General features: G+C 40.6%; 1 protein-coding gene across 1 annotated transcript in view; it reads right to left on the bottom strand.

Moving 5' to 3' along the window:
• Positions 1 to 14933, bottom strand: part of LOC102227569 (5-hydroxytryptamine receptor 7-like) — a 60264-nt gene extending 45331 nt beyond the window's left edge. The window contains exon 1 of the mRNA XM_023343129.1: positions 13983 to 14933. Coding sequence (XP_023198897.1) covers positions 13983 to 14458 — 476 coding nt within the window. The 5' untranslated portion in view covers positions 14459 to 14933. The remainder of the gene's footprint in view (positions 1 to 13982) is intronic.
• Between the last annotated feature and the right edge of the window lie 291 nt (positions 14934 to 15224).

Genomic DNA, 15224 nt, shown 5'->3' with positions numbered 1-15224 from the left:
TAAAAAAATGTTTAATCCTGCTTTGTGGGACTGTTATTAAAACTAGAGCTGTTACCAAGCAACACACTTTAAGAAATTCATTACTTTATAGAAACCCACTGGTGTCACATCTTACTACGCGTCCCGATGCTGTTTCCTAAAAAAAAAAAATGTCATGTCAATCGTAGGTTGCAGCAAGTGACGAGTGTTTTGCTCTGCAGCAGCAAACGACTCTGAACCAAAAGCAGGAACGGATGCTAATCTAGCTTATGGTTCAGTTTAGTTTATGACTTGATTTTCACAAAACAAATGGCAGAGATGTTCAGGTTTTCCTAGATCTCTTCGCCATTGTACGGCAAGCGGGCCGCATGAATTTTGTATGTTCAGCATGGTGTCTGGCTTGATCCGCAGTGACAAGCTCTGATCTCTGAATGGAAGCAAAAGCTGGATACAAACACAGAGCACGGCGGAGGAGCTGTGGAGGAGGCGCATAACAGGTGAAGCGAGAGTTTAGCCCCCCGGATTTGACAAACATGGCTAATACTGCGAGCACCTACAGTTTTTAATCCTAAAGTAATATTTTAAGCTGATCCCATTCACGTGAAATATTTGTTAGTAAAATCACAGCGTGCTTTTGAGGCTGACTGATAATGGCATAAGAACTTTTCTGCTGGGTAAATTCTGGTGAACACTTCAGCATGCCATTATGTTTATCATGCAGTCTTAAATTTCGGAGATTAGTCCAAACAGGGCCATAAACCATAATAATATCAATTAATAGCTCAGTTTTTATAGCTTAATAGAGTGTGAGTTGTGTATATTTTTTAAGACTTGAAAAGTATCCAAAAGATAACAGTTGCAAAATCCCTCCATCTCTCTAATAAATGGTTTTGTTATAGTGTGCTGTGCAGCTGTAGTCACCCCTGTGACTGTGAGTCAGTACTCTGTAGAACGATGCTCTGTGCAAAACAGCTCAGGTTCAGTCAGATGGATGGTGGTGTCTGTTAGCATCAATTTTCAAGTTTTGCCACAGATTCTCACTTGGACTTCGGTCTGGATTTGACCTAAGTCAAGTTCAAGCGAACACTTGAATATGCTTTGATCGAGATTGCCCCACTTTGGGGTTGTTGTCCTGCCCCATTCTCAGGTCTTTTGCGACTTTGACATGTTTTCATCCATGCCGGCCTCGTATTTAACGCAGCGGCCACCATGTTTTATAGAAGCGATGGTGTGTTCGTGTTTAAATTAAGGCCTTTGAAAATGAACGAAAACCTTGAAATAGATTTCTTAAGGCTTTTTCTTTTCCAACAGTGGCCTGTCAGTTTAAGTGGACAGATGGCAATATGGAGGACCATGCCTAGGTAGGTTTGCAGTTGTGCCAAAATCTCTCTACTGTCAGACAGTGGATTGAACAGTGTCCTGTGAAAGGTTAAAAAGTTGAGACATTTGTTTATAACCTAACTCTGTTTTAAATTTTTGAGAACTTTAACTGTAACCTGCCTGTCATGCTTTCTGTGGACCTCTGAGGCCTTCACAATGCAGCTGTATTCTCAGAGGAAATTAAATATAAAGGAAATCTGTTTGCTGACTAAGGTAATTGGTGGTGCTGGATTTTGTTTACGGGTTTCAGAGTAAAGGGGGCTGAAAACAAATCAGCACTGTGCTTTGCAGATTCAAATTTGTGAAGAATGGTTAAAAATCATGTATCACTTTCCTCCCACTTCACAATTACTTGCTTTGTGTGGATCTGTCGCACATCCCAATAAAATACATTTAAGTCAAAACGTTAAAAAAAAAGTTCATCAGGTGTGAATATTTTTGAAGGCATTGTTTTTGGATTCAATGTGAGAAGGATGTCCCATTTTTTTAAGGAGCATAGCTATTCATAAATTGTCCTGACCCAGTTAGACGTCCGCTCTGGGGGTCTCTGTCTTGCTCAAGGGTAGTTTGGCAGTGATGGGTATACTGAAACTCAATAATAAGACATTGCCCCTCTGGAAACGCCACTATATTTTCAGCACCTACCTGGTCTGAGCATGGGGATAAAAAAATAACATCTGGAAAGTCACATTGAACCACAATCAATAATTCATTTCCATCATACTGTAGTCTTGGGTATAGCATGGAGAACTAATAGACAATTACAGTAGAGTGATCCACATCAGTGAGCGTATATGAGGGGATACAGAGTAGCTAATTAAAATATGCCTCTCTAAACAGGGTGCTTTTAGTCCCTGTTATCCACTCTGGCTTTGCGATCTTTTCGCCGACGAATTCTTCATTCACATGTACGTTAGTCAAAAAGCATTCAAATCTACACGGATGACCTGTAATTTTTTGTTTGTTTGTTTGTTTGTTTTGTTTTCAAAGCACTTCTTTTAACGATCCTCCTAAATATTCAGTTCATGTGCAGATAAACTGGATGCCAGAGCTTACGCTGTGTACTTCATCTGCTACGGCATCAAATTGCTAAATGTTTAGTATATATTATCTGTGGCCCACAGCTTAATGTGTGTTTGTGCATGTCTGATTGTAGTCTATCAGCTCTGTCAACAGGAAAGCCATTATCCTACTGCTTAGTAAATGCCTTTTGCAGCTTTGTTTAATCTTAATGAGTAATGGACCCTTCCCTTTGTTGTACCAAAAACAAAACATGATTTATACTGCACTAAAGTCACCAAGTACTTTGCCCTTTTCTGCTTCCTGTCCCCTGAGTTCACCAGGTAAACAATGTCACGGACCAGGAATAGGAAAGCCAAACTGTGTCGAAATGCACATAAAATTACAGCACACCAAGTCGACTTCTGACGTCTTATTGTTTTCTCGCCCCATTTTACAAAACTCCATTTGTAGATTATTACAGCTTTAAAACTGAGTCTTCAAACTGAGGGAACATATTATTACTTTAAAATGCTATTATTTCAGCCTTTGAGTCAGTTTATTTCAGCTGCGGTTCAATATAATGCAGGACTGGGTTTGGCTGGAAAGATCCCAACTTAATGTCAAATATTATTCATGCAAGTCATGGCAATAACCTGGCTTTTCTTTCTTGGGCCTTGCAGGAATTTCCCCTCTCATTAAGGCTTTGATGTTTAAGAATAACTTTGCACATGTTTACTTCAGCTACTTGTGCTGTAAGGACGCTTTGTGTTTATTTTTGGCTCCATGCGATCGGATGGTGGAGGTTTTTCTCTTTGTTGTCAGTGGCGACACGGTTAGTCTTTGATGACATGTGGTATGTAGCTTTTTGTCAAGCGACCCCCGTCGGCCAAGTTGGCAGAATGAGCCCTCGCCAAATGGGGCCTGTTTGAATTTGGAAGTAAGGTAAGAAACCTGTTAGCGGAAAATGGGGAAAACATCTGTGCTTTTTCCACTCACTCTCTTCCTTCGGATAAGATGATGGGTAATTTGCAGCGGCAGGCACACATCCAGCAAAGATAGTTTTTTTGTTGGACGGTCCCCATGGCAACATCTCTGAATCAACTGAATTATCTGGTCATCCTAGTGGGCTGGTAGCTAACGTCTTTTCATTCAGAAGTCAATGGTGTGGGACTACTCTGAGATGCCTGGTTTAAAACTCCATGATGTAATAACATAATGGAGACTACCACCACTCATTAGCTAGTACAATTGGTTACCATGGAAACTGAATGCAAACTGGTGGATGGATGTGATTGTAGACCAACAAGTTACACTGATTTATTAGACAACTGTCCCTGCTTTTTGGGCATCGAAAGATGTAACAGGTGCCACTATCCTACCGACGACTGTCTAATCTCCTACAAGATAAACAAGACTGAGCCGTGGTTTACAGGGAACAGAATATGGCAGATGTTAAAGATGTGCCTAAACAATGATGGAAACATCAAGGAAGGAACTAACAAAGTGTAAAAAAAACTTTCATCCTATCAACAACCATCCTTTCTGGAGCCAGAGGTCAATGGGTCAGAGGTGGGTTACACCGCGTACAGCTCACCAGAGTGTTACAGACACACAGGAAAGACAGTCTTTGTAGGACAAAAGGACAAAATGTGTTTAGACATTTAAACAGTAAGGGCTGTGATTCAAAACCTGAAGATCCCAATTCAAGCTTTTTATTTTCCATTTCCTGAAGGCCTCTGGTGTCCCTAAATTCTTGAGCTTCTCTGGCTACTGCCAAAAATGTTCAAATGAGAAGATTTGTCATTTATTATTAGATGTGCGCCACATCATCACTGATTAAGGAGAACTTACATAAAGTAAGAGTGTCTGTCTGGCAATCAGACAGTCCTGGGCCTGAATCCCAGCAGAGTCTAAGCCTGGTGATTTTCTGACAAAAATGTGAAGCCCTACTGTTATTTCAAAAATTTGAATGTTTGCCTTACAGTTGAAAGTCAAGGGACTCTACCCAATCTTTAGTCTATTGATATTTTGAGACCTGAAATAATAAATTTTTATGTTCCATAATGCCTAAAGTGTATTTTCTTTTAAAGGGAATCGATGCCAGAGTCATAGTTAGTAGTGGCTTACTCCAAAATTAACTGTTTCAAATTGCAGCCCCCTAAAAATAGCAACTGCCAAAGGACAATCACTGTCACAACACTAGCAACATACCACTGCTATCATTTAATTTTCCTACATTGATTGTCTGCTCAGACATCTTAATAGGCTTTAGATCCATTTCCACATGAACCATAAAATCTAATCACACGATTCTTGAGCAGACTTTTGCTTCTGTAGTAAAAGTCTAATAGGTTTTGTGGTTTCTAGCACAAGCAGCACATATCAGTGATTGACTTGTAAAATGCATACTCTGATCATATGAATTTTGATGGAATGGTGCACTGAAATATATTATTTAAACTGAAAGTCGCCTTCTCCTATATGATGTTTAACATATTCTGTGTTAAAGAACTTCCCACTTCCCTTGCATTCAGGACAAAAACACAATTCCTGTCCTGATTAAACATTACTTTACAAGCGTGAACTGCCTTTGGTCTGATCTCGCCGGCGTTCCAGGAGATGTCCGGTACCTCCGCATGTCAGCGAGATGGCCGACAAGTGGGAAGTGAACAGTCCCTGAGAAAGTGGAGTTTAGGTGTCACATCACATCACCACAGGATGCGTCTCCTCAGTCAGGTCATCTGTGTCCGCTGCTGCGGGTGGATGTTTCCCAGCTGCACTAAGCCAGGGATGGCTCTCCTGGGACAAATGCACACAATAGCCTCACATAAATATTCTCTGACACGAAGGGGCAGGTCGTTGCGGGAGCCGTGTGTGTGTGAAATCGACTCATCAGTGACAGAGCCGCTGACGGAAAGGATGTGAAGGCAGCTAATCCCACTGCTGTCTACGCTAAGAGCCCAGGCTTGTAACGTTTCTTCCTCCCCCCCCAAACCCCACCTGCGGTTTCCTGAAAGAGATTACAGGTGATTACGCCTCCACCGCACTTTGTTCAGTGTGGAAAAGTTTACTTTACCCGAGTTGTTTAGGATTTTTCTCTTGGCCTACATCTCATCCACCTGCTCCAACCCCACAAAATGATTTTTGCTGAACAGGGTCGCCCATTCCACATCAAGCACCTCCGGTCCATCTTCAATATCCCTTCTCAGACCTCCAACGAACTGCGGGGAAGGAACTCCCATCACTTCCCTCTGTTGTGAATGAATCATTCATATTAGGTTTTGCATTATTCAACGTACAACATATTACTCTCAGCAAAGGTTAAAACTGACTTGAGCCAAAAAAAGGTGCAGGGGAATGGGAATTAAAACCACTAGGCTTTTGTTGAAAGTGCATATGGGGATAAAGTGTCTAGTGAAAGACCGAATGTACATTAATCCAGAGAGGATGCCTTAGAAATATAAGCGTCCTCTCTTTTATTCATTCTGCATCACTTCGACTGGGCTTTTCTGCTGTGACTAGGTCAATGTTCTGGAGCGTTAACTTCAAACTCCAGCCATAAGTAACCACTCAAAGAAGCCAGAGGTGAACAGGACATACATACGCATGACTTTAAAAGGATGAATTTCACAATTTCACTAAAAATAAGGTAATACAGAAAGGCGAGGGGCTAAAAATAGCAAACTTTTTCTAAACTGATACTAGATTTTTCTTTTGTCTGCAATAAATTACGATCTCCAAAGTGCACATGCAAAACTATTGGGTAACAACTCAAATGCTAGGTTCGTGATGTTGTTACAGAAGCTGGGTAGGCTCAAGCAAACACTGGCTCAACAACAGTAACTCAGTTTGTTGGGTAAGTAGCAAAGAAGCCACACCATTTTTCACTGACCACCATTTTGAACTAAACAATGACCTGATCAGGCTTCACTAAATCTCTTAGAAATATAATAAAATTATGTGTTACAATCGTAAGATGATGCAGTATACTAATGGTAATGTTTGTTAGCTGCTTTAGCATGTTTACCCCTTTAAGGTAAAGGGGTAAACATCTTTCTACCTGCTAAATGGTTATTTATTTATTTAAGTTTATTTGATAGGGACAGACACACATTGACATAGACAAACTGAACAGAACAGCAGTCCCATGTTTGCGTCATAGTGCAATAGCGACGGCTAATTCGCAGCACTTGTCCCTAGCTAAACTTAGCGCTATCTATATTTGACATTCACACTTTGACCAAGTAAGTAAGCTCAATGTTATACAATGTATACGTTTTGCTCCCCCAATCAAATGCATCACTAACATGCCAAATTAGCATAAAAATAAAACTCATTTAGGGCTGCAGGTGTCACTGTGGTTAGCACAGTTGCCTCACAACATGAAGCCTGCGTGTTCTTCCAGAGCTGATGTATGTTGTTGGCTTCCACCCAGAATCTGAAAATCATTCATTTTAACCCACGGGTTACTCTATTCTTCTCATGCCACTCTTTTGTAGCCCTAATATTAGATATTAGATATTAGTCTCTTCAGTCTGTGTTTTGGGTTTCAGAACCTGAACCGTTACCCTGGTTAAAATTCATAAATTGGCCGTTTCCACACTGACCTGGATGTGTCACACAAATGGCCTAGGAGTAGGTAAGTGGGGAAAAAAATCCAAATATAATTGTTTTTAACCCAGCAGGTTTTAGATTGTAAACAATATGGTTTTGCAATAGAGGTTTAGCTATGACATATATGCTATTCAAGCAAGCTGTAAAACAAATGTAGTATTTTGACTTTTTTCTATTGATAAAAAAATCCTATTTTGTTCTGAGGTTGAAAGGCTCATCTTGTATCGTATTACAGTCTGTGTTTATGCATGTAAATGGCCTCCAAAGGCTCTCAACTGAATTGCTTCATCCTAAAACTATATTCAGCTACAGAAATGTCCTTTGCTTGATTTTTATGCTGTACAACATACTAATCTCGCTCTAATTTTTTTTTTCACTCTTGGTATTTTAATTTTTGTTTATGGTGCGACTTAAAAATGTAAAAACGTCTCTAAGGTAAAAATGAAACCGTAACTTTCCTTTCCTGTTTATTCAGACTGAAATTACTGCTCTGCTGCTTTGTTCAGAGGTCAAGAGTTTACAAGCGGTTTATAACTGTATTACATTTGTTTTAAAAGCTGACGTCTAATTACATAAAAAAGTGAGACTTTTTTCTGTTGGCTGAAGCTGAACTAACAAGGACAACAGAGTCTATATGGAAGGTTTTTATACATTTAATTATTAAATTTCCCTCTAACTAGATAAAAAAAAACAACTATTACCTAATTCACAATTTTATACATTAAAGAAACCCTTTGGTGTTTTAAAATATTTGCTTTGATCCACAAGCCAAATCTGGGTATCTTTAACCTTAAAAAGTTTGAAAGAAAGAGAAGTCTCTGAAGGATTGGAAGGATGTGGCCATTTATCAGGCTGTGAAGCACCAACAAAGCTTGAGTGGCAGCCTGGAAACTGTAGCTTTCAGCGTTTACAGAGGCTTGACCTGTAATTAAGGAAGCCAGGAAAGCTTACCTTCAACTTTAAATCTATACACTATATTAAAAAGAAGAAGTATGAAGTAAAAAAGGCAGACTGTCAAAAAGCACTGATCGTACACAGATATTATGGAGGATGTCTCTGTTTTTCCTCCGGCGAATACAAAATAGGTTAATGTTGGACTAACACAACATGTGCAGCTGTGTCTCAGGCACAGCATCTGCGGCCGGTGTACTGTTGAGGTAAACACTTACGACCTTCAGGTACTGCCGCATCTAATCAGACTTTGTCCCACTATCTGTCTCTTTGAGCTCTACAAATTCATTTAGCAAACGGTGCCCAATTTTGGTAATCCAAGATGACAATAACAGACCTTTAATTACACATAATCACGTGTCTAATTGCAAATTGCAATTTTAATGAATTATCCCTACTATTCCCATTGTGAATCACATGCCAAACACACTTCGAATTGTTTAATTAAGACGGCTCTGTTTCCATGGAGATCGGGGGGGGGGAAAAGAAGAAGAAACGGTTTGCAGAACTGTCCGTTCCGCTTGGCGCAGAGATGAAAATAATCTCACACTGACACCACATTATTACAGCGTCACTGCGACCTATGTGTGGCCCCTAATCCTCTGCCTCTGTCTCGTTCTCTTTCGTTCTATCCGAGCCGGCACAAAACACTTTCATACTCCAGTCAGCTTTAACACAGCTGACTGGAGCAAACTCCCTTTCCACAGCATGATAGTTGTGATCCAGTTCTTGCAGTAACATCATTAGCCCCTCAGGCGTGCCTCGGTCCCTCGCGCTCAGCTCGTCCAAACGTGCCCGATTCTGGGTAAGCTGAGATAATACCTGATAGGCAAGTGGATGGAAGTAATCTGATCGTCAATACCACAATTAGCGTTTGTCTTCATTGTTGTCAGTGAGGCAGCACAGCTGAAACAGCCACCTGATGATGTTTATGTCCTTCCGGAGCAGATGTGTTATGTTTCGCAAAGGCTTCAGCTTTACTCCTGATTTCATAAGAAATGCAGACCCTTGCAAAACAATTCACACCCCTTGAGATTTCCACATTTTGCAGTGATACGACCATAAATGTACTTTGTTTTGGTTTTGGATGCAACAGCGCTGCATAGACCCGCTACAAAGGGAAATGAGTGAGTGGCTTTCAAAAACTTCAAAGAAAAATGTTGGGATTCAGTCAGGTACTCTGATACCCCTAAATAAATAATGATAAAAAAGCACTTGACAAATCTTTCTGTGCAAGAAGAAATCCATTGTCGAAAGACAACCATAAGTAGTACCGTTTTCTGTTTGCCGCAAGCCATGCACGGGGTAGAGCAAACAAGTAGAAAAAACCCTCTAGTGGGATGAGACCAAAAATAAACGGCACTGCATGAAAAATCTAACACTGAAAATCAACCCGTACACATCGCTCCCATGGTAAAACACAAGGGCTGCAGAATCATGCTGTGGGCATCCTCTTCTTCAGTGACAAGTAACCTCTGCATGATCAAATGGTTAAGTTCAAAGCATATTAATTTAGAAGAATGCCCTAGTGTAAAGTCCAACGGATAATTTGAGGAAAGAACTGCACAGATCTGAACGAGTTTGAGCTATTTTATGAATAATGGACAAAGATTTCAGATTCTGGTTGTTCAGAACTGGCAGAGAAATACTGTAGAAAACAGGCACCTGTAACTGCAGCAAACGGTGGTACAACAGGACTCAAGGGGGGTTGAGTTCAAATGTATGTTGCATTTTTTTTTAAGTCAACATATTCTTGTCCTTTCATTTCAGAATAACAAAAATGAAAGTGGATTTATATTTGCGGCCAAATGATGAGAAAATGTGAAATAACTTGGGGGTGCAAATACTTTTGCAAGGCACTTTAAATAGGTGTTAACGATGTAGAGTCAGGCCCCCAGTGGGTCGGATTCAGGCTTCCTGTCGCTATTTTTTCACCTATGGGGGCTTAGCTTCATGAATAATTGTGGAGCGGGGTGTTGATGCGAAACGTCAGTGTGATGAATCTCATATTTATGTATGTTGTGCAGAAGAGGAAAAACAGGGCAATTTTCTGAAGTGAACTTCTCTCGCTGCACTTTTTTGTGTAAATCCCAGCAGCGTTTGCTCGACTCCTACTTGTAGAAGGGTGTAAAAATAGAAAGATAGAACAAACTGTGCAAATAACAGACATGTGGGATGATGGTAAATCATCTGTAAAAGCCAGAATAGCTGTGAGGTCAGTGGGTCAATGGTCATAGCTATAGCTATAGCTATAGCTAATTAATTTAGCCTGTTATACATTATTGACAGGTAGTGTATTCATTTTCTGGTCCAGCGGCTTCTATGGATAGTTAAAAGATGCTAGGTTTCGGGTTTGGGCTTTGAATGTCAAGCTTTCTAACACATAGACACCCAGTGATGTGATGTTATTCCTGCCGTACAGTTCATTGCCTCAAAAGGTATTTGATCTTTCAGTGAACTGAAGTGGTTTGGGGCTATTCAACAAATACAACACACACACACACACATGTGCACACATGTTCCCACAAGGTATTACAAACAAACGCACACACACATATGACATCTCTGTGTTTTCTGAATGCGTGGCACTTAATGCATGTCCTTACTGAGGCAGCACCCCGAGTCCAAGGTTCTAGGGAACCCAAGATATTTGTTTTTTCATTTCTGTTATTTTTTGTTGTTGTTGTTGTTGTTTGCTTAGATGTGTTTCTTCATTGAGTTTAATATTAAGTGTGGTGTTTTATGTAGATATCCAGTACACAAATGATCATGTCACACTCCTGCCTCTCCAAGCTAACCCTACTCCCCAAAGCACATCAGCAAGTTTTAAGAACATGCATTACTCCTTCTGCTTTGTTTTGGCATCACATACAGTTCAGAAATAGCTAGCATAAACTTGTCAAGAAGGCCTAAAAACCCTAAACGTACCTAATTATTAATCTACCAGTGAATTCCAAATAGTTGGAATGGTCCAAATTATTTAATTTAAAGCATTTAATTCCATATTGTATATTATTGAGAATGATTCCACACTTATTAAGAAGGTTCCAGTGTTTTTTCTGTTTTTTTATTTATTTATTCTGATCACTTAATCAGAAAAGTTGGCCTACTGGAAAGTCTGATGATGAATGCACTCAATACTTGGTCGGGCCTCCTTTAGGATAGATTACTGCTTCATTTCTGCACGGCATGGAAGCACTCACTCTCTGCTAAGGTTTTAAAGAGCCCAGGTTGCTCCTGGTGTCTCTTATATTCCTCTGGACAATATCTCACAGATTCCCTATGGGGTTCATGTCATGCTAGTTTGCTGATTGGTAAAGCTCAGTAGCACCATGGTAATTAAAGCAGGTACTGGTACTTTTAGCAGGCTGCATAGTGGCGCAGTTGGTAACACTATCCTGGGTCCTGGGGATGAGTCTCAGCTTGGGTGCTTTCTGTATGACATTTGTATGTTCTCCCTGTGGATGTGTGGATTATCTCCAGGTACTATGACTTCCTCCCACAGTCCAAAACGTTTAACTGTTAGGTTTACTGTTCTCTCCAAACTGTCCTTAGGTAGGAGTGTGTGCGGGTGTGTGTCTCTTTGTTGCCCTGTGATGTACTGGTGACCTGCCCAGGGTGTACCCCACCTCTCACCCAATGATCAGTGGAAATAGACATTATTCCACCTCCCATAGCAGACCCTGCGACCTTGTCGACGGCTGCACCAACGTTGGACTTCAATCAGAATTATGGACCGGTACCAGCAATGGCAGCGTGGAAACTTCACACTGTCCCTCAAGCAATGGGGACTATGTGTCTCTCTGGACTCTGGGAACTGGATTTCTAAATGACTCCACATCCAAAATGTACTTAATCTGAAACAATGGCTTTACACCAAACCAATTGTCCCCATAACTCAAGTGAGACATTATCTGTGGTTCAAGAGTGATTTAATGTCTTGTAGCTCTTTGTGGTGGTTGTTGAAACTTTGACTCCACAACTACAGTCATTATGAATCTCCTTCAAATGGGATTTACTCCCAGATTTGGTGGCAAAGGTGAGATGGTCAAAACACACAGCTGCAGCAGACACTGTTCCAGCCTTTTTTATTCAACCTAAAAAGGAATCTAGTTGAGCTAATGGATTGATAAATGGCATTTACAACTGGGTCCATATATATTTGGACACTTTTTACCTGTTTACTGAAATATATTCAAATTATAATATAATAGACATGGACATAATGTGCAGCTCTCCATGCAAGTGAAACAAGTCATCATTAAAGTTGTGAAAATATAAAAAAAAATCTATCAAAAAAAAAGTACAACATCAGGAGAGGCAAAATCTACAGTTTGGCACATCCTGAAAAGAGAAACAGATACAAAGAACCGGGTGAACTGAGCAACACAAAAAACACCTGGATGTCCACAGAAGATGAGAGTGGTGGATGAACGCAGAATCGTTTCCATGGTGAAGAAAAACCCCTTCACAACAGCCAACCAAGTGAACAACACTCTCCAGGGGGTAGGCTTGTATCGCAGGCTAACATGAAGAGAAGTCCGCAGGAAAGTACGAAGGGTTCACTGCAAGGTGCAAGCCACTCATAAGCCTCAAAAATAGAAAGGCTTGATAAAAAATTTAAATAAAAAAAGCCAGCATAGTACAGGAAGAACATTCTTTGGATAGATTAAACTGAGATCTACCTCTACCGGATTGCAAAAAAAAAAAAAAAGAAAGTATGGAACAACTCATGATCCAAAGTACATCACATCATCTGGCTGCTCTGGAACAATTGTGTTTATTCATGATGTGACACAAAACAGAAGCAGACGAATGAATCCTGAGGTGTTCAAAGACAAACTGTCCAAGTCCAGCTAAATGCAGTCACCTTGAGTCAAAACATTTATCTGTAGATTATGTTGTGAAATATATTCAAGATAGGCAAAAAAGTGGAAAAAGTTTCATCTTAACATCTTTTCCAGTCTTTCAGATTTTTCCAGTGGTGGAAATTTTTTTTTTCTTAAATGTCAGATGCTACAAATTAAAAGTGACTTTGGTTTGTAAAAACACCAGAAACCATCTAATAAAGTTACTTAGCTCAACTATAATTTCAGAGAGATGTTAGAAAAGTTCATATTTAACCTCAGACACTCTGCAAACTCTAATTATGAGATATTTTGAAGAGAAAACCTAAAATGGAACTCATGTAAAATAATTCTTTATCCACAGTATCTTGAAGCAGCTGATTTTGGCGCAGTAGAATAGAAAATAAATTTTTGAGTCACTTGATCGACATCTGTGGGAGATCCATCAGAAAAAGGAACAAAACTGCACTGAGGGTTGTTCCTTATATTTTCTTATTTTTTTAATTTTATTTTATTTTTACTTTAAATTTAAAGTATTGGCCAAGGGCACCAGTCACAACACATTGTCACTATTATTTGTTGTTGTTTTTTGTTGTTATTTGTCCATTTTTATAGCTGAAATTACTGGGATAAAGTAACATTTTAATAATTTTACTAATTACTAACATGCAAGGGCACTGTACGACGGCATATTAGAGCCGTTACATATAGAAAAAAGGAGGAGTAGTAAGTTATTACCAAAACATTATGTTCTAGGAAAAAAAACAAGAAGTTGTCTGAGCTCCAAAAGTTGACAAATCCCACACTCAAACTTTGAGATTAATCTCAAATTTGAGATTCTGCTCAGTAAAGTTTTAGAAAAAACTTGGAAATTTCTATGTTTCAACGGTGGAAAGATTTTGACTTTTGAAAAACAGACATTTTAAAAATGTTCTTCTTGAGCACTTCTGAGGTTGAACTCAAAATTTCAGAAATTGCTCATTTCAGAGTCTACAATGGTCCTAATATGCCATCATACACTGTAATTGACAAGTTTAAAAGAAATATTCATGAGTTGGGCACCAAAACCGGCTCTTGCCCAGGGCCCCCCCACCACCGCCTTCTCAATCCGGCCGTGCATTCAGCGCACCACATGCCTAGAATCTGATGCCGCTGCTGAAAGTGACCAGCCTCTCTGACTCAGATCAGCCTAAACTTTGCAAAACTTACCTGTCCACGCTGATCACACACAGGGTCATGATAGAGGCGGTGCAGCACATCACATCCATGCCGATGAAGATGTTGCAGAACAAGTCCCCAAACAGCCACTTGCCGCCAGTGAGATCTGTCACGATGACGAACGGCATCACCACTATGGCCACTGACAGGTCCGCCACTGCGAGGGACACCAGAAGGTAGTTCGAAGGTTGCCGAAGTTTCTTCACCACGCACACGGCGATCACCACCAGCGTGTTCCCCATCACGGTGACCGCCGTGATCATCGCCAGCATGACCCCGATAATGATCTTCTCCGGGCGCCCGAAATCCAGCAGCTGCTCCCCGCACGACTCGTTCCACTTGGCCGTGGGGCTGCTGCCGACCGTGGTGACGGACACGTTGCTGACCAGAAGCAGAGTGCCATTGATAACTTCGGCAATATCCTCTTTCTTTGCAAAAGTGGGCTCAATTACCGAGGTATTGAACATCACGACAATGACGTTTCCCGGACAGGAGAGCAAGGGACGCCTCGCCAGTGCGCTCCAATTACGCGCATATTTGGGTTTGTGTAACCGGCTCCTGGATACTGCCCGACGGTGTTAGGTCGAACGCTTTTTCAGCCGCACCACATCGCCCAGTGGTGGTGGTCAAGTGATCCGTCTCTAGAGGTTCTGTAGCTTTCGGGGATACAAAGACCATCAGTAGAGGAGGAGGAGGGGGGGAGAGGGAAGCCCCTAAAATTATGGAGCTGCACACGACAAAAAAAAAAAAAAAAAAAAAAAAAAAAAAAAAAGTTGAACCGTCTAAATCTGCCTGCTTCCAGAAAGGTTTTTAAGCTTCTCGGCGCGTCGCTTCTGCAAACACGGACAGTCTGGAGAGTTGCGCTGCGCAAACCGCACCTATCCGCGTGACGCATCAGTTGGAGCGCACAGACAGCCTGTCACAGCGGCGCTTTCGGTGTGATCCTCAGAGCTCAGAGTCTGCAAAAAAAAAAAAAAAAAATGACTGAACAGTTTCACAGCGGGTTTCAGCACACGGCTCTATCTGCGCGGGGAATGGAGAATACTGTTTCCCAGAAGGGAAAAATTAAGCCACGAGCGGTGGAATCATAAACAAATATTAAGCAATACGTCGAGGAAGTTTCTTCTTCGGTGTTTGAGGAAGAAACTTGGATTGAGGATGTTTTTCAGTGTATGTTTCTTTTTGATAAAAACAAAATGCTTTTTTTTTTTTTTGCTTTTATAAAACAATAAA

Source organism: Xiphophorus maculatus, chromosome 12, assembly GCF_002775205.1.
Source record: "Xiphophorus maculatus strain JP 163 A chromosome 12, X_maculatus-5.0-male, whole genome shotgun sequence".
Taxonomy (NCBI): domain Eukaryota; kingdom Metazoa; phylum Chordata; class Actinopteri; order Cyprinodontiformes; family Poeciliidae; genus Xiphophorus; species Xiphophorus maculatus.
Note: the sequence above shows the minus strand (reverse complement) of the source record. Positions and strands in the feature narration are given on the sequence as shown.